This window comes from Neopsephotus bourkii, unplaced genomic scaffold, assembly GCF_033783945.1.
Source record: "Neopsephotus bourkii isolate Nb327-2 ecotype Australia unplaced genomic scaffold, CSIRO-AGI_Nbou_v1 NB_1589, whole genome shotgun sequence".
Lineage (NCBI taxonomy): Eukaryota > Metazoa > Chordata > Aves > Psittaciformes > Psittacidae > Neopsephotus > Neopsephotus bourkii.
In genome coordinates, this window is record NW_026902065.1 from 5,335,412 (window position 1) to 5,357,724 (window position 22,313).

The following is a 22,313-nucleotide window of genomic DNA, read 5'->3' on the forward strand; positions in this document are numbered from 1 at the left end:
CAAAACACATGACTCTAAGACACTGTTGATTTTGCAGAAATGCTGTTTTACCTCTGTGTATCTTTGCTGCTGAAATCTCTGTGGTTCTTCATTTCTATGAATCCTGAAGCTTAATAGAAAACAAATTGATAGTATGACTAATCTGCACTTCGTGCCAATGGCTTCTGTGGTGTTTCCAGCTGCAAATACAATTAGTGTCTAATCATGTGCAGCAGATTAAAAGCTGTATTTGCCGAAATGGCCAGCATGTAAAATTCTTGCTGAGGCTGCATCCAGCCTTGTAGGTGAGGGTAAATGAAACACTAACTCTCTAGCTATAGAATTCATTAGCCTAAGGAGGATTTCTAAGCAAAATGGCCACAAAATGGTTAGTTTTAGAAAGGATTTTTTAGTCTGCTGAGTAGATTGTACTCAGAAAGTCTCCCTCAAATAAACTCTTAAAAAATGTAGTACCTCCAACCTATGCTGACATTTCAGCTGCTACCTGAAAATGCTTTCAGACTGCTCCAGGACCAAGAGATGTATCTCTCCCCTCCCTGGACTGGACAACTTCCACTAATGAAAACATTGACAGCCAGATTAACTTCCTGGCCCAGTGCAAGGATGCCTGCCTAATCCAAGCAGAGGATTGGCTCTTAAAGCCAACCTGGCACTGCATCAGTTGGCTCCTGAAAGTGGTACCGACACACATAGACTTGGACACCACAAGAGCACTCAGGAGGAAAACGTTTCCAAAGCGAGTGACATTTAAGAGACAGCTTTGCCTAGGAGTCAGTATGTCTTTTGGGTGGTGGATATCAGATGCTAACATCACCCACCAAGATACATGTCTGGCTATGGCATAGGGTAGAATTGTGTTTAATCAACACCGATCCAAAAATAATAGAAAGTTAATCCAGATACGCTTTTAGAACAGTAGAACTACACAAAAATTAGTTGTAGAGATTCTTGTCTGAAAAGTAACCAAACAGAAAGCAGACCTTTTCCATTCCATAGCTGCATAGTGCAGCGACAAGCACTAGCTGTTTCAATATATCCCTCTTCCAAAAACTATAAAGCTAGCTGTACCAATGCAATAATATCAAGGCCAAATATTGACCAAAAAAAGGACTTTCTCTTTTCCTCTGGCTTTCTAAACATAATGGATTTTTAACCCTGCTCAAAAGACACAGAGAAAGCCCTCCTACATAAATAAAAGTTATGAAATTGTTTTATAGAAGATAAGACAGGGAATCACTGGCATTGTTGAAGAGTGGAAAAAAGGAACCCATATGAGTAAGGAATATAAATTAACACAACTGAGAGATATGCTTTTTGGCAAGAATATTTAGAGTCCAATATTCCAGACAAACCTCAATTTTCTAGAAAGTCCTTGACTGAGTCCATACATTAAATATGGCTGTGCACTCCCATGTGTCCCTGATTCCCTGCAGTTCTCCAAAGAACAGCGTAAGCATGTTCTTGCAGCTCACGCGGGAAGCTAACATCTGGGTTGTGTCTCTGGTTGACCTAGGAGGCCACATTTGTCAAAACTTGAAAACGCTGTGCAGAAAATTCCTCTCTAGGCTTCATTAAAGCCAACTTTTGTTGGTTCAGCTAACTAGGTGGTGGAATTCCCCATGTTTTACATCTGCCTTTGCAAACGCTTCTTCGAACTGGCGCCAGAAACCTCTCCCCTTTAACTCTAGGGAGCAAAGTAGAAGGACTGCTGGCAATCTTTTCTTTCTCGTGTTACCTCATAAGATGGTGCTTTGTCTTCCCCTTGTACCACACGCATCCCTGGGACTACATTTCTTGTCTGAACGGTATTTCGATATCACCCACCCTCCCAGTTAGATCCGTGCATTCCAAGGCTGGCCAGATGACTATTGTGTCCTCCAGCTCTTCAGGAAACTGCCCCAGTCCACCATGCTGGCACTGCAAGCATAGGACCTCGGTGTGCTTGGTTTGCTTTAATCCTTCAGCTGCTGACAGAGAGGCATGGCAGCCCTTCAGTTTAGGCTTGCATTAAGTGAATTTGCATCAAGTGAAAAGTAGCCATCCTAAACCAGAGGATTCTGCAATTAAGTGGTAAAAATAACGCTGGCAGCCTCTGCCAGTTACAATAATAAGGCTTTCCTGAAGACAGCTTTGGCTAAATCCTAGAATAATAATGTCACAGGAATTCTAGAAATGTTAAATCTGCAGTTATGCAATCTAATTTCTGTTGTATGGGCAATCAAACCTCATGCGTCAGGCCAGTGACAGGATATCAGCCTAGAGGAGAAAGGCACCATGCTTGTTCACAGTGTGACACAAGGCAGCAAGCATCACCATTCCCTCCAACTTCTCTGAGTACATTTGCTACCATCCACTTTCTAAGGCAATTCACTGCACGACATAAAGCAAAGCTCTGGGCTGGCCTCCAGCTCATGGTTCTGAGCTGTGCTCTCTGCCTCTGTTCTCAGCTCTACCTGTTTTTGCAGAGATCCCTTTGCTGGGTTTTGCTTCCTGGATGGTGGCTGTCAATGCTTCCGGAGGATGAAAGCCAGATTTTCCGGTATATGAGAGAAGGGGCTGTGCTGGCAGTTGCATTTTCCAAGAAAGAGGTGTACAGTACAGCTTCTCCTTTACAAGATTAAACAATTCTAAGAATGTACCCTTGTGTGGCTCATATCCTCTGGCTTTGTAAACTCAACCTGTGCTTTCCTGTAGTGCCTTCAGTACACATGTTTTCTATGCTCTGTTCCTAGCATCTTAAGCCAGTCCTCTTTGCCAGTTTGTCCGGAAAAGAGGCAAATGGAAATAAGCATTTGGGCTTCTAGAAACTTGCATGAGAATCTGTGTGTGAGAGCCGAGCTCTGGCAAAGGAGGCTCTGAGTCCAGGAATGTACCTACTTTCTCCTTCCTGTGTTTAGCTGACTAAGATTCCTAAACAACAGCTCCACATCTTAAATTATAGGTTGGGACTGGAGTGCTTAGCCCACAGTTTGGATCTCTTGTGTAATTCAGCTGCAGCTAAATTCAGATTTTTCCAGGAGATGGCCTTGTCTCTCCCAGCACAACAAACTCTTCCTTCCAGGATCATTATCCCCAGATGGGGGACTGTCTACCATTGCACTAACTAGTGTAATGCTGTTTCATCGGCTCTCACATGCTGCTGAGACTGGTGCAACCCTGTAAAGCTGAATATATATGTGAAATGAGGCAGAGCAGAATCTGGAAGCCCAAGTCAGACTGTTTTCCTTTACTGTATGAAGTAATAAAGAGTAAATGACAGTAGTGATGTTAAGACATTCATAAAAGCAGTGCCTGTGGTAGCTGCTCATGCGGTTTTGCAAGATTGCAGTCTACTAGTAGTGTGTCCTGTTAGCTTCACCCGTGGAGATAACCAGAATCCCTCTTTATTAGCTGGAAAGCTGATGGAAATTGCTGACCAGAAAAGGATTTTATAGAAAAAGCAAAAGATTTGGAGGGCAGCTGAAATGTGACACTAAATAACAATAATGAGTAGAACATCAACTAAGTGCTAAGCAAATAATGTTCTGCTTAAGACAGAACAGTAAAATTCACAGGCATGCTTGCACAAAAAATATTCTCCTGGCTTGCTCACATGAAACCAGGAGCAAAACTGAAGCTGCACATTTTCTGTGGTAGGGAGAAAAGTTTTTAACAAAATGGGATGTGGTGGAAGGTGTCTGGAATAAACATTGAAAAATAAAGTTCATTGTCTCGGAGTAAAAAGAGAGCAGATCCATTCAGACAGGCAGAACTGATGAAGAACATTGCTTTTTCAGACTCATAAAATGCAGGAACTGGCCAGTTGGCTACTTCACCTACCAAGAAGGGGCCAAATTGCTGCTTCCTTTCTTCCAGTGAAGGTGCAAATCTGAGTCTTCCCCCCGTCTTTCTGCTAGATTTATTTACAATAGAGCCTGAAAGAAACAGATACTGGTTTAATAAGTCATGTGTGATGGTAAATCAGCGGGTTTACAACCTATTGATTGGGGGAATAATTTCATGTATTGCTTCCTTAAACTCCATGGTCTTAAAAATAACTTAGATGGCATTGAATGAATTACTAGTGATTAAGAGGATTTTCTTTTATCATAAATCATGTAATAAGTTTAATATCTTTTCTGATTGACTGTAAGAGCACTGAAGATAAAAATCTGACTTAGAGTGTTCAAGTGGTTATGAAATTACAGTTCTGAAACAACAGTCCTTGATCAAAGTAGCGTAGTTGCAGGGCGCACTGATTAGAAACTGAAACACTAATTACAGCTAATGATCAAACATACCTCTTACCTACACTTAAATAAGAAGTATTAAAGAAGCAAAAATTTGTCTTCAGGCCAAAGAGTCCAGAATTACTACTGACAAAGCAGAAATGTTTATAGCACAGAGATGTTTCACTACCTCATTTGGCATTAGTGCTGCTTTAAACATGAGCCCTGCTTATTTGGGAATGGTACAAGAATAAAGGCTTACCCAAAATGAGCAGAAAGCATAAGCAACCATACTTTAGATAACATACACCTGTGAATATAACCCACAATAAGGAAAAGGAGGAGGTCTAGCTCTCCTTGTAGAATAAAAGTGGCTGTCCCGTGGCCAGGAAGCTTGTTAGGCACTGCTCCATCAGCTGCTGTGAGTGAAGTATCGACCCTTATACAACACTATGAGAAGTAAGAGTTGTCATATCACAGAATTATGTCTACACTTAAGTAAAAGTTGTTTTTCAGTTGGTAGTCTTTGATCTGATCACTACTATAGACTTTTATTTCCATAAAAGACAGAAGAGATTAAAACTTCTCAGGCTAAGCAGTGCGGTTGAGGGGAGATGCATATTTTTACCTTCCCTGATGGAAAGATAGATGAGCAGTGGTGATCTGAGTCATCCAGCTTTAATATGGTCTGTCAGGAAACAATGGAATAAGATACGACATTTAAGGCAACACTTCTAAAAAGTGGCAGAACCACAACATGACTAGCCTGTGCAACTCATCAGCACAGTTTACCACAGCCCATTCCTGCAGGATTTGGAAGGATTAGATATGTGAAATGCTAGAAATGATAGTTTCTCCATCAGAATGAAAATAAACATATGGTATAAAGTTTCCAGACTTGCAGATGTCCCAGTCCTTCATCTGGGATGGTTCAATAGAGGCAGGATTTTCCAAAAACTGTTCCCTAGGTTGCCTTGCATTTTTATATGAAGCACCTTAGACCAGAATCTGTCAGAACTAATATACCCCATCAGATGGAATGAACTAGTGCAATGAAAACGTTTGTGTTTAATATAAACACATCTCTGTTGGTAATTAAGGCCTGGTCCAAAAAAAAAAAACAACAAAAAGCCTTCTCAAGCCCCTAAAGAACAGGATTATTCCTTGAGATGGAGGAGTCTTTCCCAAGATTATTTGTACAGATGTGTGTTAGTCCCATGCAAAAAATTAAGAAGTAAGTCCAGCTCTAACATAAATTAACTGATTCAGTCAAAGGCAATTGCAGTAACTGTAAACTTTCTCATTTTCCTCTATTCCACTCTCCTTCCAAGTCATCAATTATGCTGTTTCCCTGTATGCGAGACTCTACCTTTCTTCACCTATTCCTTCTGCTTTTGTTACTGACCAGACTGGCCCTGGTGTTTGAGAAAAGATGCAACTCAGTTATCAGCCTTTCCTTGCTTGGTGGAGTTTAGTTTACAGCTTCAGGAAACAACTGGGAGTCATGTTCATGCAATCTCCCAGGAGTGCAAAGAGAAGAGGGAGGAAATTCTAGGATCAGGTCCACACCCCATTTTCAGGCTCTTCAACAAAAGGGAAAAAGTAGGAAACCAAAACAAAACAACCCCACAACTTTTTTGTTTTTCAATCTGTATTAAGATAACCTGTCACTGTACTCTGTATGTTCTGCTTTCATACACTTGAATGGTGGGAGCCAGACAGGCCGAAGCTATCTAAAAGTCACATTGCTTGAAAAATCAGGTTTCATCAGGAGAAAACACTGACTGCGTGTTCGAAAAATACACTTCTCGTTTGGATAACTAATCATCACTTAGGCTTGAGCTCACAGTACCTTTAAGCTGAGCCCTGCTGCTCTGCACTAGTCAGCCTGAGCTTTGCAAACTCATGCAGCTCACTGCTGAGGCAGAGGTTTGATGTCGTTGTCATCAGTAGTAGGCAGGCTTGTAGTACTCCTGTCAGAGCTTTTTGCCTGCTGCCTTCCTCAAATCCTTGCCTGCAGGTTCAGGCAAGGACAAAGCAGTGAACATGCTGGAGGTTGTCACTGCTCCATGCCTTGCGCTTCTGTAAAGCTGCCCAACATGCCCCAAGTGAAAACTAGCCATTGACTGCACCTCAAAGGCTTTCAGCTGCCATAGTCTTCATTACATCCTACTAACAACTAGGAAAGGGCCTTGGCAGGGGCTAGGCATGCCTTTAGGAGGCTCCCACAGTGAAAGGAGCAAAGAATTCAAACAAGTGTTCACTGTCTCTCTCAATTAAGCAGACAATATTACATTGTCACTGCTGTAAATACTTTAGCACGCCAAATTGTGCCGGTTTGCCTCTCAGCCCTCACCCACATCTGTAATAAATCAGGACAAGTGTGAGCAGCTTTGCATTTTAAGTAAACTCTAGGCATTGTATGCTGGAGCAGAAAAGTCTCCCCTGAGCCCAAATAGAAGTTGGTTCAGTCATGTCTGATAGCAGTCAGCCCAGATAAGACACTAAAGAGCAGAGCAAGCAGGCTGGGATATAGTCCCATTGCCCCAGAATAATCTGCCACCAGATTCTACATATTTTTATCCAGAAGTTGAAACAGAGATATCTGGGGAGGTAAGGGACAGTTAGACGGGATGAACTCCAGCATGAACCTTGTGCATAGCTCAGGGATTCAGTTCTGGGACCGAAAGACAGGGAGGCTGACCCCCACGTGTCTTCAGCAGTTCTTCATAGACCTTTCTTCCATGGACGTGGAAGGGCAGACCAATGTTTTTAGTTGCTGCAGCATCCTGTGGTGGCTACAGCTTTCATACCTTCTAGTTCAGCAGCTGCTCTTTCACCACCTCTTATTTTGCTCTTATTTTATGGCAAACTTCCAGACAGCTAAGCCAGTGGCTGCTGTAAAAGTGAAGCTTGGAGGGACAGGAGGCACTCTGACTGCTGTGGTGAAAAGTGGTCCTCCCCATAACAGTCCTTGTTCTTGTCTTTCCTTGGCATCAGCAAAACCAACAAATTTGACATGCTCTCTTCATGGAGAAGCAGTACGGTCTTGGCCCTTCAATTGGAGGTAGCAAAATCCACCTCTTGGTACTTGCTGCTGACAGCAGCACAGCAGAGTAGGTTGACTCGCCCTATTTCACTTTTTAAGTGAATCAGATGTCCTCATCTCAGCAGAGCAATGCCTATGAAAAGGGTGGGAGAATAGCATTGCAACATGTCACTGGGAGCTCTTCACCACCAGCACTTAGAGCTGCCCTCTCATTATGCAAAGTGGGAGAACAATAAGATGTTTTCAGTACAAAAATTTCAGTGATCAGTCAAAAGATTTCAGTTACCAGACTTATGCTTTCTTTGCTTGGTTTGGCCCATGTGCATTTTGCTTGCCACATTGGCTAATGGAAAATATGACTGTTCTGAAAAAACAAGCTCACTCTGAATTTGAAGTGCAGCACACAGTACAAAAATGTCACTTGGACTTAAGAGATTTCTTGGGCTCATCTTACACTGAAGCAGTAACATTACACTAAAGCATCTACTGGTGCTTAGCCACGCAGTAAAGCAACTGTCCAGAACTGGGAGCAGCAGTAGACAGTCCTGAACCATCACCCTTCAGACTGTGATACCACCAATGGTAAGTTGATTTGAGGAGAAAGAGATCAAATCCAAATTCCTGCTCTGCTGAAAGCTCTACTGGGCCATGAGGTATTCAAACAGCCTCTGACCAGGCAGGTGGTTGACCAGGTCTGCTCAAGCAAAAAGCTCTCTTCCACTTGAGTAAAGGATTTTATCAAACTGTTGTTGTAGGAAAGCCCTTGCTCTCTAGATACAAAATTCTGAAATAATTTTCATATTGAATACATTCAATTCTACTTTCTGAGGGCTCCAGTACTCTTTCTTTCCCAGACACACAGAAATATTTGCTTGCTGCTTTTCCCAGTCGCTTAAGATGCACAGCCCATTTTTATTCACAAGTTGAAACACAGGTGTCTGGGAAGGTGATGGAGGGACAAATGGATGGAGGTGATGGAGAATGGACAAACTCCAGCATGAACCTCGTTCATATCTCAGGGACTCTATAGCATTAAAGGAGAGGCAGGCAGGAGGCCAAAACCGTTTATTCTTTTTATTCTCCCCTTAGACTCCTAAAGGTTCCTGTCTGGAGTCAGTGAAGATTGCCATTGATACTGGTTACCGCCATATTGACGGTGCCTTTGTCTACTACAATGAGCATGAAGTGGGACAAGCCATCCGGGAGAAGATTGCTGAAGGAAGAATCAAGCGGGAAGACATTTTTTACTGTGGCAAGGTGAGAAGCTATATTTGGATTATTTACACTAAGTTCATAATTCCTGTGAATGTACTTTCTTAAGAATGCCAGTGGTCAACATCTGGCATACTTCCAGATCCAACATCCTTTATTTTTCTTTCCTAGCATTACCATAATGCTGCATAGCTTTACAAGAACTAAATTTGCTGTTAAGCATAGGAAACACTGTTGTTTTCAGTTTAAAGCCCTGTTAGCATTCTGCTTAGTAGTGTAGGTACCTGCAAGTTTAGACCATTGCTACACTCAGCGGTGCTTCCTAAGCTGTTACTGTCCCATGTGTTTTGCTGGCACGCACATTTATATAGTCACATACTGAGCCTGATGTGGATAATGATCTGGCAAATGAGTTATTTTCTGTTAGAGTAATTCCCCATACAGGTTTGCTGCAATATTGCACAATGAAAGGGGTGGGAGCAAGCGTCTGTGTACCAGGAGAACAGCAAGTACATTGGTACTATTGCCAGAAAACTACTCATCAAGCTACACCCTTAGTTACTGTATCACCTGTCATTAAAAAGTTCTAGGATGATGAATCAACTTACTTGGAGAGAAGATGTCATCACACTTCTGCTCTAGAGCAACATGGCTAAAGTAATGCATGAACTAGTTAGTACTTTAAAGTCTTGGCTCTAAGAGTTGATTCTCTCTTAGAAGAATGAAAGCTTTTGTCAGACACTTCCATCAGAAAAGTGATACTACAATTGCAATGACTATCCCAGGTATAAGCAAGAAAACTCATTGTACACTGCAGAATAAAGGTCTGATGGCCCCAGAAAATTTTGTCCGGGTTTTAGTGAAGTCTGTGGCTTCAAGTCCCCCTTCCTGCAGTGCTTCTTTGAACATATCAACATAATATTTTCCTTTTGCTTTCCCAAATAAGACATAATCCACAAAAGTTATTCAACAACCTTGGAAATAAATACCATGGCTCCTAGGGTGAAAGATACCATGGGATAAAAGGCCCATTTTACTGTGAGCAATTTAGTTAAGCTCTATGATCTGGGAAACTAAGCTTCAGATGGGGTAGCTTACAGACCAAGTGGATTTTCAGCAGCTGTAGACCAATTTCCAAGTACAGCAATTTCCAATCTGTAAAGTATGCAGCTCTTTTCCAAGTTCCCTGCTTGGGTCTAGTAGTAAGAACCTTGCCATCCTAAGAAAAACTTGGTGTTCTCAAATTTTCCACCTTTATCAGGGTAGTCTCCCAGTCTCTCATATGCCAGATATGTTGATTTGAATCAGTCAAAATACTTTGTTTCAACTGTTTTATAGTTTCATTACTGCAAATTACCAGCAATATTCCAAATCAAAAACACAGAGTTGTGCCAAAAGGTTAGAACCAGATGTCCTAACAATTTTGAACCTTTTAACTTTCCCAACTGCTTCCCCTGCAGTTTATTTTCCCATATAAGCCTCTAGGTTCTGTGAAAGCACATCTCTTTGTAAAGTTTCCAAACTTATCTTATTACATCTTTCTATATTCAGTTGTCTGATCTAATCACTGGAGTATTTTCCTAACTGATAATCACCACTTAAACATTGAACCATCTATAAAACTACATTTGATTTGTTGATTGTAAGTTCAGTTTTCCCCTAAACTGCAGATCCTGCAAGCCACAGGGCTGCAACATGCAGTATCACAAAAGTCAGTACTTGTGGTTGTAGCCTGCCTTGTGACTCTGAGATGGGACATGTGAATTTATCTTTCTGTTGTGTCCTACTTGTGCTTGCCAAAATTTCAGGCGCTCAGGGTGCTCATTAGAGCATATCTGTAGTCTTCAAAGACTTCAAAGGCAGAAGTAGAAAATATTCTGCAACCAATTTAATCCATCGCAATCCAGAATTTTCACAGGTTTCAGTGAACATTTTCATAGCAGCTCTGAACTTCCTAGGAGGAATGGGACTGGATATCCCTTGCCTAATGAGTTTTTGTATCTTTAGCCTTATGTACCTCACGAACTTGAGAGTTACCAAGCCACTGGTAGGTACCTCAGCCACGGGTTGGTAACTGACCGATATGAACTGTTGCATCTAGGAAACTTGGTAGTTACAGTAGACCACTCCCAGAAGCTGTTTGCATATCAGAAGTTAGTCTTCTTTTCAGCCTTGCTGACCCCAAAAGTGCTGGAAATTCCCAAGACCTTTCAGATTCAAGCCCCTCAAGCAGATATTTGCTTAAGCAGAGATGATGTTTTGGCTTCAACTGGAGGCTGGTTCATCAGCAGGAACCAACAAGAACAGCCCTACTGAGTGGCAGTGTTACTGGAATAGTGACTTGGTGCATTCACACTGCATCTGCCAGTTGAAATCATCAGCACTTGCACTTGGCTCTTGCTGCTGGCTGGCTGATCAGGCAGAGCAGCTCAGCATCCAGAAATTTTAGAGGTTTTATATCAACTGCCAACATCTCACTTGGCTTATATTGCAAGACCTTTTGCGTCTCCTCTTTCATCCCAAGATATTTCTTTCATTAAACTAGAAGTAACATTTCCAGGAAACATGGTGTCCTGAAATGCCAAACCCAGCTGGCAGCTTTAACTGCTCAAACATCTACATGGGTTCTACTTAGGTAGATAATACAAGAACTTGTAAAAATCATGAAAACAGTTATGAAACTCTTAAGTTTCCATGGCATCTATGTTATTAACATAGTACAAATGTTTGCTATTTCTAAAGGCTGTTTCTTTAGAACTTCTGCTGTTTGTTCAGAAGTATATTCCCTGGAAAGGACTAAGCTCAATAACACTGTGGTAGAAAGGGAGTGAGGAAAAACTGCTTCTAAAACATCAACATACCTCAGGTTACTAAATTTCCAAAACACAATAATGAAACAAAATAAACATGAAAAGTATACAGACTCATTTCCTTAGTTATATTCAAGTCCATCTCATTTTACATATGCACTGCTTAAAAAACACCCAGACCAAAGGCTTTCAGGAAATCCACTGGAACAGCTTAAAACTGAGAGGAAGATCTTGGTCCCTTTGCTGTAGTGCACCTCAGCCAGTGTAACCACCATCTAGCAATCACAAAGTCTTCATACCTTGCAAAATACAAATGGGCAAGGTTTGGTATGAATTTCCAGGTGCCAAACCCTGTTTTGGTTCATCAGCTTAGGGCAGGGTCAAATGTGCTGCGCTCAACACAACTGAACTTAAAGATAACACACCCTTGTCTCTGCTGGCAGAACTGAGCAGATTGTTTCCCTGAGAAACATCTATAATATAGTGTAAAAAAAGAACATACATCTAAAATAATTTAAAGCTCACCTAGGCTCTCTTCTTTGATACCTATAATCATTATCTTCCCCTGAAAATGGCAATTCAAGTATTTCATGTCTCAACAACCAATTCATTCTACACCTTGGCATGCAGTGACTGCCAGCCTTGGTGGCAGAACTGACTAGACAGTGACCATACAAACAAACTGTAGATTTTTCCAGCCAATAAAGGTGCCAAAAAACTCAATATGACTCCTCATGTCCGTTCTGTGCATTGAAAAAAAAGGTAAAATAGCACAGTTTATTGTGCGCAGAGAAATGGCACTTTAAACCTTCCATTGTGTGTTAATTCTGGATTTTGTCGATTTTAACTACAGCAATCCATTTACAAAGAGCTCTTGGTTACTGATTACCATGCTATGTTATTATCCTTACAAGATAATTTGCATTAGTGGAGTTCAGCTAGAGATAGCGGTGAAAGCTCATCAACTAAGCACACTCCATAGCAACATCAGGGCATAACCCTGCAAGGAAGCAGTTGTGATTAAAGAGGGTGAAAAGGCTCTAACTAATCACACCTCCATTGCAGTAACTAAACATTGTACATCTTTCAGTGAGGACCAGGCAGTAAACTTAACTTTCCTAGATCAGCCAGTCACTCAGGCTCCACAACCACAGGAGAAAACCAAAAGATTCTCTTTGTCTCTTTTTGCTGGGTGCTTGGCTATTCAACAGCTAGCTCACATGATGCAAGCTTCTGCCTTCAAGCATAAAACTGACCACAGATTTCTTGTGGGAACAAAGTTTTCCAGTGAAAGCATGTTTGGAGAGCTCAGAAAACAAAAGGAATCTGTCTAAGATCATTGAGCAAGAGTTTGCAGTAAACTCATCTCAGAAGATCCTGTATTGCAATAAACAAATATGCCAGTCTTTACTGGGACAGTCCTGGGCAAGGATTTCTGCCTTACCTTCTACACCTGCCAGGATAAATCCCCTCACCTCTGTCTTGCACTGTGCATAACAGACTCTGACAGAAGGATAAGACTCTGTGTGTGAGGGGTGGTTCAGCTGGAGGATGCTCACTGTTACTCCTGGCACCCAGAAAAGAACCTGTGCTTGTTTCCCCAGCTGTGGAATACCTGTCACCCCCCGGAGCTGGTGCGTCCCACGCTGGAGAAAACCCTGAAGATCCTGCAGCTGGACTATGTTGACCTCTACATCATTGAGCTGCCAATGGCTTTCAAGGTAAAAACCAAAATTAACCAAAGAAAGTGCATGACTGGCTTCAACCAAGGTCTCCATGGAGCATCTTCCTTGCAACTTCCAGTCCATGATGGCCTTTTGTCCAGATAATGCTTGATATATACTGCATAGATACATTTCTGCTCACTGCCCACACAGGGAGGCTTGTATGTGGTATGAGAACAGTTACTGACAGTTGTGTGGGGTCTCTCCACTGGAAGGACAGTTCTCCTAACTGGGGTTGAACACTTCCTCACTGACAAATTACTGTAGCTGAATACTGAAGCAGCACATGTGTCTTGATCCTGAGCCATGGACAGGGAGTCACTGATGGAAAGTGGTTATACAAAGCAGTAAAGGGGCATTGGCAAAGTTTGGAGCGGGGGGCAAGGGAAAGTGGAAAACGCCATCAAGTTAATTTCCTTACTCTGTCCCCAAACCAAAGTAGTAATAAAGCCACTGGGCAAATTGTAGTTACAATCTTAATCTCCTTGAAGTCCAGTGCCTCTCTTGGACAGCTTCAGTAGACCACAGCTGGTCCCAAACACAGGTTATCCCTCTCTCACACTTTAAAGTTAAAGCCTGATACTCCCTCCTACTGCTGATTCTGGGCAGCCTGTAGCCAAAACCTTAGAGTGCAAGGAGCTCACATCAGAGTTGTATGCTTGTTTTGCAACAAGCTCTTGAAGATCCTGAAAGTTTCTGGTTTCGTGGGATTTTGTTTCTTGTTTTACAATTTTCATCTGCAATTAAATGATATAAAAGCAAATTAAATAATACTGCAATTAGAAGAATGAGATTCAAAACATATTTAAGTGGTTTTGAACCAATTAAATCCTTTTCTTAGAGAGAATAGGGTCAGGCAATTAGGTGGCTAATTGTTTCTGAGGGATATTTAAGCTGTAAACTGGCCTCTTTCTGCAAGAAAGGTAGTTCTCTGGTTATTAAAACTGTGTTTTGCTACAGACTCCAAAATGCCAGAAGCATCACGTAGGAAGTGATTTACCAATGAAGCAATCACTTCAGACCTGCAGTTCTTTCTTCCCCAAGGAAGCCCTATCCCATTAAGACCTGTATAAGAGTAACTGGGCTCAGATATTAAAACTTTATTTATATGGTCCCACGTATGGAATCCTTTTGGGTACATTTTTAAAAATTTCCCACCGCTTGCAATTTCCTGTTTCCCTCTGCTTGTGTTTGTATTCTCCAGTAGTTCATTCTCCCACATAGTGAAGGTCATTGTCTCACAATATAAAAGTATAGACAGCTGGCTTTAAAGTAATGTACATCTGACTCCCTGAGGCCTGTATCAACAATCTGAGTTGTTAAAGGAGTATCAGTCCTAGAGATTCATTCATGTCCCCCATGAGAATGGAGAAAAAAAGAAGTTGCTTTCTGCCTGAAAAATAGATATTTTTCTGTGCCAAATAGAGAAAGAAAAAGAACATGTCTTTTTGCAGTGGTGACAGGTTTTCTTTCTTTGTTCCCTCTCTCACAAATACACCCATCCTGCATGCAATGCTTGCCTTTGGTGAGGAGCGTGCAGGTGTAACACTAACAAAATCCTGCTCTGCCCTTGTTGCAAACATTGGTGCTTTACTGTCTCTCAAAAGCCTTCTAGCAAAAGCAGTCAGTGCTTGAAGGAAGTGTGAAGACAAAACTTACAGTCCCCAAAACTCGTAAGAAACATGCTCCTGCAAAGCCAAGCAGTGTGAGCTGTTACAGGGACTTTTAGGCTGATGACCAGCATGGAACAGGTCTCCTCAGGGCTGCTGTGTGCCCTCTGCTTGGGTAGATCATACCCAATGGCAGGTTTTCTAGGGGGCTCTGCTCAGGTGACTGATCTATTTTTCAATGGATCTGTCAAATGATCTCCAAATCCCTCTCAACTAAATTATTCTGTGATCTAGTGGGAAAGAATGTATTTTATCCTTATATTGAACAAGTCTCATCCAAGTATCTTCTTGTCATTTTAAGAGGATAAATCAGATCAATGGCCTCACTGTTTGACTTCCTATCACCTTCTGTTTGTGCAACAGGCATTCGCAAGTTGTTAAAATTGCTCTTTTGAGAAAGCCTGCTTGTCAAAGACCATTTTGTGAAAGTGATGGGATGTGCAGACCTGCCTTCCAGCATCCGTGTGGGTGAGGAAATTATTGTAATGGGAGTATGGTTTTTCCTCTCAGAGGTTACCAAGTGCTGTCTTTTAAATAATGCAAGTTGTCTGGTAGCATTTGGAGTGCCTCCAGACTTTGAGCATGACATGATACAATATGATCCCTGGACAGTGGCAGTAATGTGTGGTGTTGTCCCACTTACTTCAGTGTCCATATTGCTGCATGGTGGGCAGCTACCTTACATTTAGTCTAAAGTGTGTGGCTATCTCCAAGGGAACTGTGAGACAAGAACTGGTGCGATATAGTCCATGAGAAATCAAAGCTGAGAAATGTGACCTTTACAAAGACCCGGTAACCACCATCTTGTAACCACCGAAACACTACCTTTCTCTCAGCATTTTATTCCTCTTTACCCATCTGCAGACAGTTCTCCCATTCAGGAACTCCCTTGTAACAAAAGGTAGCTTGGAAGAGAAAATATTGCCTGGAGACTATTGAGCAGAGTCAACTGTACTTCAGCACCTTGTATAGTCCACTGGAGGCAGGAAGAAGGATTAATCCTTGTGGAAGCCTACAACAGCTGCCACCACTTAGTCAAGATAACTTAATCTTCAACCAGTGTTCATCCTAAGTTTGTTCACTTTTTAGAACACAAGTGATAGAAATAGAGGGAAATGGGGGCATGATAAAGCAGCTAATGTAACTGCTTTGTACTGGCTACTACAAAATAGTGCTGAACAGAAGTTAATGAATTAGAAGTGGATCAGAGTAAAAAGGTCTTGAATTTAGACTCATCCCCTGAACTCAAAGAAATCCAGCTGGTATGCATTGAGCTTGGAGAGTCTGCTGGGGTAACATGGGGATGAGCAGTTGCTTCCATAACACCATGGGGTAGTTTTGTAAAAAGGGCTTCTCCACCTCAAGCTATGATGTCAGTTTGTCTTCTAATAGAAAAAAATGACCCAACAACAACCTACCTCCTTCTAATAATGACTTTCTTTTTTCAGCAAGGCGTAGCAACAAAGGCAACAAGTTGTCTTTGTGAAATTCATTGAGAAAAAACAGCACACTTGGAGGAGACAGGCTTATGCATGTAATTCAGACCTTGGCCTCTGAAATCTGAGGCTGCGTTTTTCTTAGGCTCACTTTTCCCATGAAATGCATTAAGTTTGAACTTGACTGAATTTGGAGGCGCCAGTTATGGATCATATTAGCCACAGATGCATGTTCCCAAGGAGTTACCATGTCAACATCTTGTACCCAGGCCTTTGAAGTGTAGCAGTTTGCAGTCAGATCAAATGTCAAACATCACTGAAGAGGTTTTTATGGGAAAAAGGTGAAATTGTGATCAGACAAAAGGGGGGGAGGTGTTAATGCATTCCTGCAACAAAAGTGAAGTGACCAGCAAGCAAGAGAAAGCTTTCTGATGAGATACCTGCTCATAACTCATCTCTGAAGCTTTGTTTGAGGGGTATAGAGATAGGAAGATAGAGTTCCTAGTGCCCAAAGAAAGGTGGTGAGTGAACTTAAAAGGTTCACAGCCTTTACTATAGCTACACATGTACTAGTAGAAAAGGGTTCTTGGAAATGGTCCCTCCAATGACTGGGAGGTGTACTAAGCTGGTACTCTTCCCAGGTGGCTAAGCAGGATCAGGGGAAGGGCTGGGAAGAAAGGAGGAAAAGAGTGTAAGAGAATACAAGATGGTACTCTAACGCAGTCCTTTGGAAGGAGTCCGGTCTTCTGGATGCCGCAACATAAAGTTTATTGGAAAACAAGGCCATCCGGGAACTTCTGAGTGTGCACTCATGTGAAGTGTATCCAAGGATGATCTAGCAGTTGAGCATGTTGCAAGCCCAGCACAAATGACCGGTTGAACTTTTGGTGTTTCAGAAAACTTGTGATTTTTTTTTGTTGTTATTTGCTAGCAGAAACAGTCTGTGGAAAAATCATTGTTTTGAGGAGTGATTTTTTTTCTTTAAAGCCCAGAAATGTGGTTTTACTTTTCAGCCTGGAGATGCAATCTACCCAAAAGATGAAAATGGAAAAATTATCTACCATGAGACAGACTTATGTGCCACTTGGGAGGTAAGCAAACACAGCGTCCATACAGACATGCTTTAAAATCACAGATCTTCATTCTCAGTTTTCCTTGTGGCCTTCATCACTAATGCTGAGGCATATTGACAAGGCAAATGAATCAAATTCTACTAGCTCCATGGATAAATTTTTATGCTGTAAAAGTATGGATGTTGTTTCTTGCCATCACTTAATCATTTTTATAACAAAATAAAGCATTGAAAGAAGGAATGTAAATGTCAGGTACTTCAACAGAGTGCACTCTACATATGTTAGTTGTGGTACCTGTTTCCTCTATCAAAGTGACTACATCCTCCTCAAAAAAGGAAACTTTTCACCTTCAAGAAAAAACAGAATTTGCCCTAAAGCTCACCATGGGAAAAAACAAAACAAAAACCAGCCCAAAATACACAAAAAAATCCAACAACAAAACCTAAACTTCTAAATTCAATTATCAAATGAGAACACAAGGTTTTTCTGCTAAGAAAACTTGGAGGGGAGTAGCATTTGCCTGAAAGATTACATCCTCAATTTATTTCTGCTGCACTCCAGTTCTTTAACCAGATGTTTCCTTAAGCCTACTGCCACTTGGGTTCAGAATCTCAGGTGAGGCAGGAAGTGAGATTAGCAACTTCCTCACATTCCTGCCTTTCAAAGCCTTAGCCTTTGACTCTCTTTAATTCATGGCCACAGCTGATCAGTTCTCCATCTGCAATAGGCCTGTTGCAGAAACATCCCTAATTCAGCACAGTTCACACCAAGGGAGATAACATGGGCACATTACACTTCAGCTTGCACCATCTAGAGCTGGACAGTTTGTCCCAGTTTAGCTGTACTTGAGGTAGAGCAGATAAAGATGGAAAATGGTGAAATTCTGAGTTCAAGTTCAGAGTGGAAGAGTGCCAGGAGCAGGCTTAGGCTTTCCCCTGGCAGCTGAGCCACCCAAGCTTCATCTCAGGGGGAATGGGGACTTCCACGTTAGCTGTTTATTTACCCTTGTCTTCGGCTGATGCAGTTCATTCCTTTTATTCACAGGCTAATTGCTCAAATGTTGAAAGCAACAGTTGTTTGGTCACTGTTACGTTTTTACCTTCAAGCCAGTGCTTATTGTAAAGAACATACTGTAGCAGGCTGCTCTCTTCAGCTAATAAGCTAAGAGAAAAATAGGTGGCAGTGAGTGCCTGTAACAGCATCAATCTAAATAAAACTGGCTAAACTCAATCCAAAAAATTTCACTCTCTCAGTATGGTGCTAGCAGGCAAAAATGGCTCCAGATGACTGTATTTCCTGACTTGTCACTGAGTGATACAAAGCATATGAGGCCAAGTAGAGGTCATCAAATACACAGTGCCTCTTACCTCCCTGCTCTCAGCTCCTGTGAGACAGAGAGAAATAACAAAACCAGCAGGAGGGGCATGCAGCTCCACAGTGGGGTCTGCTCTGTCTCAGTCACTGAATTATTTGTGTGTAGACTTTCTGGGAGCAAAGTGGGAGACCATAGGAAAGGAACCTCTTTCCCCTTAACGTCCTAGCAGATGAGGCTAATGAAGACCAGGGCATGTGCTCATATCCAGTATTCTCAAGGCTATTACAATTTGCCTGAAGTGTAGAATATCTAGAATTCCTCTCTCTCTTTTTTCCCCCCCCCACACACCCCCCTTTGTAGTGTACTGAAATTTTCTGTGCTGGCTTTGTGATGTGCCTTGTCAGATATGGAGGGGATTTCACTGAATAGAGATTTCATATGAAAAACTGTTGTACAATCAAAAGGAATAGACTTATCAGGAAAGCAATCTGTTCTGTTCACTCTCACTTCTTCAGCTTTGAGGCAATGCTAAAGCAGCATAAACTAAAAAGACTCCCTGTCTGTATCTCAGATTAATCTTTCTGCTCTCCAGACAAATTTTACCTTTGCAGGAGGTATGAAATATTAGGGTTTGGCCTGGAAACAAGCCTGTGTGGGAACAGAGCTTAGAATAGCAGGAAGGTACCAGCCCTTATGAGCTCTGCTGCAGCAAAGGTTTGTCTGCAAACTCAAGGATGGTCTATATTCCACCTATCTCTCAAACACATGGTCCAAGGAGTCAAGCCAACACATAGGACTACACTGGTCTTTTGCTTTCTTTGCAGGCTATGGAAGCATGTAAAGATGCAGGCTTGGCAAAGTCTATTGGAGTATCTAATTTCAATCGCAGGCAGCTGGAGATGATCCTGAACAAGCCAGGACTTAAGTACAAACCTGTCAGCAACCAGGTATGACTGCAAGCCAAGGGCAGTGCCTACCATGGTGCCTCTGCCCTGTAGCGAATGCAGAGGTACGCACAGCCTAAAACCACCATGTGCAGAAAGGTGACATATGCTTTGCCACAGATGCTGCCCTCCATACGGTCACACTTCCATTTCTAGCTTGAAAAGTATTACTCATCCTACCTAGGCTAAAGATAAATATGGGAAGGTGCCGAAACAATCGCTTTCTCTGTTCCTGCTCCAGGACTATTAAACGATTGCCTTTGTGCCAAAGCTCCATAATAAGGTTGAATTCTGAGTCAATGCAGATCTTAAATCACTTCTATGTACCTTGCTTCAAGTTCAAAAAATTCCCCAGACAAACCATTCAGAGCTAACCAGTCCTCAATGAACCATGTCTACCTCAGCTGACACCAAACCAAAACAACCTTAAGTATCAGGGATCCTGAGTCACTCTAAGCTTCTCAAGCTTCAAAGCCATTAGATTTAACTCCTAAATTCTCAGTACTTGCTCTTTTGTGCCTTTCCTATAAGACATCATTAAGAATTAAAGAAAAAATGAAGTTAAAAAGGAGACCTCATTAAGCAACCACATGTGAGCTGAACAAGCCCATGAAGACGACGGGCATGTCCGAGTTAAATTACAGCAACGGGGCTCAGAGGAGGCTGTAAGTGGCAGTGACCCATCTGAATGCCCAATACCTTTGGCTCTGGCATTTGGCAGGTCATTGCATTTCCTAGAATCACGGGGTAGCCCTTCTGACTCATCTGGCACAAACGAATATCCACATTAGTAGTATCAGAGAAGAGGCCAGAGACCAACTGGGACCAACTTCCCGTCCTCAGCACGTGGCCTGAAGAGCTGGGATTGACTTGAAGCAGGGCAGGGGCGTTGGGCATGGCCTTCATTTCTGTCTTTGGCATGCAGGGAAAGGCAGCCTGTGAAAGGAGGAAATTCCAGCACCCTTCACTGGTATTAACATGCTCGGCGGGTGCAAAATGTAATTGCCGTTTGTGGCGTGCCCCTAAGACTGCACTGAGCATTGCTGGTGCTTCCTGGGTCAAGGAAAACCAGGCAAAAGATTAAACACAGCTTAGGGCAGCTAGCCAGCGAGCAAGCATAGATGTGCCAACTAGCTTCAGACAGCCTGCAAACAGTGGTTGCTCTGTCACCTTGTAGACATCCCTTTCCCAGAGACTGAGAGCACAGCCAGAAAATCCCTGCCTGTAAAGGAACAGTATTTGCAATGTGGTAGGGCAAAGCTTGTAACAAGGTCATAAACACTATGAAATATCTCTATGATATATCTCTATATGAACCTTTATATCTGGAACAGCTTATGCCAACACTTCCCCTAAAATCAACATTAGATTAGTCATCCTGAATGCAAGAAGCAGAGAAACAAAGAACTGACCCACGTGAGATGCGTTGCTTTCTCAGCCTACTTCTCTAGTGAGCTTCCCTCGCCTCCATCCCCCACAGCTATTGCAACCTTTCCACTAGGGGCCAATAAAAATTCCTTGCAGCCAAATCATAATCACAGGTGTTGATCTGCTGTCTACCAAAACCCAAGAAACCATCACACAGCAACATACAATTAGATACAAAAAGTAACCACAGACTGAGTTTCCCTACTCCTTTAGCATACATCCTTTCCTGAAAGGATCACCTGGGCTGTAGCTCTCACAGATAATGGGACACCATTTGCTTCTGTATCTGGTCCTCTTGATTAATCATTCTTTCTACATTATTCTTGTAGGTTGAATGCCATCCCTATTTCACCCAACCTAAACTCTTAGAATTTTGCAGACAACATGACATTGTTATTGTTGGGTACAGTCCACTGGGTACATCCAGGGATGAATCATGGTAAGTCCCCATGTTACTTTCTAATAGAAGGACAATATCCAGGGAAAGAATAATGGTTCTCCACTGCTGGGACTCTGTGCAGAATACCTTCATCCCCATTTTTCAAAGTAGTTTCAAATTCTAATGTTTAAATATTACTGCTGTGAATGTAAACTTGCAAACTTTCTGCTGCATGCTGTCACTAAAATATGCCAGGTGTCTGTACAGGAGGTTGCCTTAGTTCTCCTCTGACAGAAAGCAAGGGTCTAAATGGGGCTGAGGCTTAAGTGAGGAAGTAGAAACTAAGTCAGTGCTAGGGCATCACACAGGAAGTTGCCTTTGAGAGCCCTCCAATTTAAATGCCAGAGCTTTTCATCCGTCTTTCACATTACTCGTCAAAAAAGGTGCAGCATTTTGTCCATAAACAAGTAAATGCCTTTATGTTTTGGCATTAAAGTTTTTTTTCTTTTTTTTCCAACTTTCTTGCAGGGTAAATGTGTCCTCCCCTCCTTTACTGAAGGATCCTGTGCTGAATGCCATTGGTAAAAAGTACAACAAGACAGCGGCGCAGGTTGCTTTGCGTTTCAGCATCCAGAGAGGGGTGGTGGTAATCCCCAAAAGCTTTAATCCACAACGCATCAAAGAGAATTTCCAGGTAAATGTATTTGATGGTGCATGGATGAATCCACTTACACTGGCTTAGCCTTTACAGAAAGTGATTTCCCCATTTCTTTCTGTTGTCTTGACCAATGTCAAGCTTTGCCACATTTGATGCTTTTTGTCCCCATCACTTAATGGTACCATGCTACAGCAGTGACTGAGCAAAGTAAAGGAAATTTCCATGTCTTTTAACCCTGTGGAGTAGCTAAAGTTCCAGCTGGTGGTGTATCCCAGAGCACCAGTTACTGCAATGAGCAGCACAGGTGAGATGCAGTAATTCAGTAGATCAGCAGACCAAGGTTTCTAGCTGTAGGTGGTCAGTAATGACTGACTTGTTCTGCCCAGTCTTCAAGTGTTGGGCAGCTA

General features: G+C 42.1%; 1 protein-coding gene across 1 annotated transcript in view; it reads left to right on the forward strand.

Annotated features, from left to right (window-relative positions):
- The window catches only part of AKR1D1 (aldo-keto reductase family 1 member D1), a 34,821-nt gene that overhangs the window by 8,219 nt on the left and 4,289 nt on the right, over positions 1–22,313 (forward strand). The window contains exons 2-7 of the mRNA XM_061371980.1: positions 8,347–8,514; positions 12,884–13,000; positions 17,123–17,200; positions 19,322–19,444; positions 21,199–21,308; positions 21,777–21,942. Of these exons, the coding sequence (XP_061227964.1) occupies positions 8,347–8,514; positions 12,884–13,000; positions 17,123–17,200; positions 19,322–19,444; positions 21,199–21,308; positions 21,777–21,942 (762 nt within the window). The remainder of the gene's footprint in view (positions 1–8,346; positions 8,515–12,883; positions 13,001–17,122; positions 17,201–19,321; positions 19,445–21,198; positions 21,309–21,776; positions 21,943–22,313) is intronic.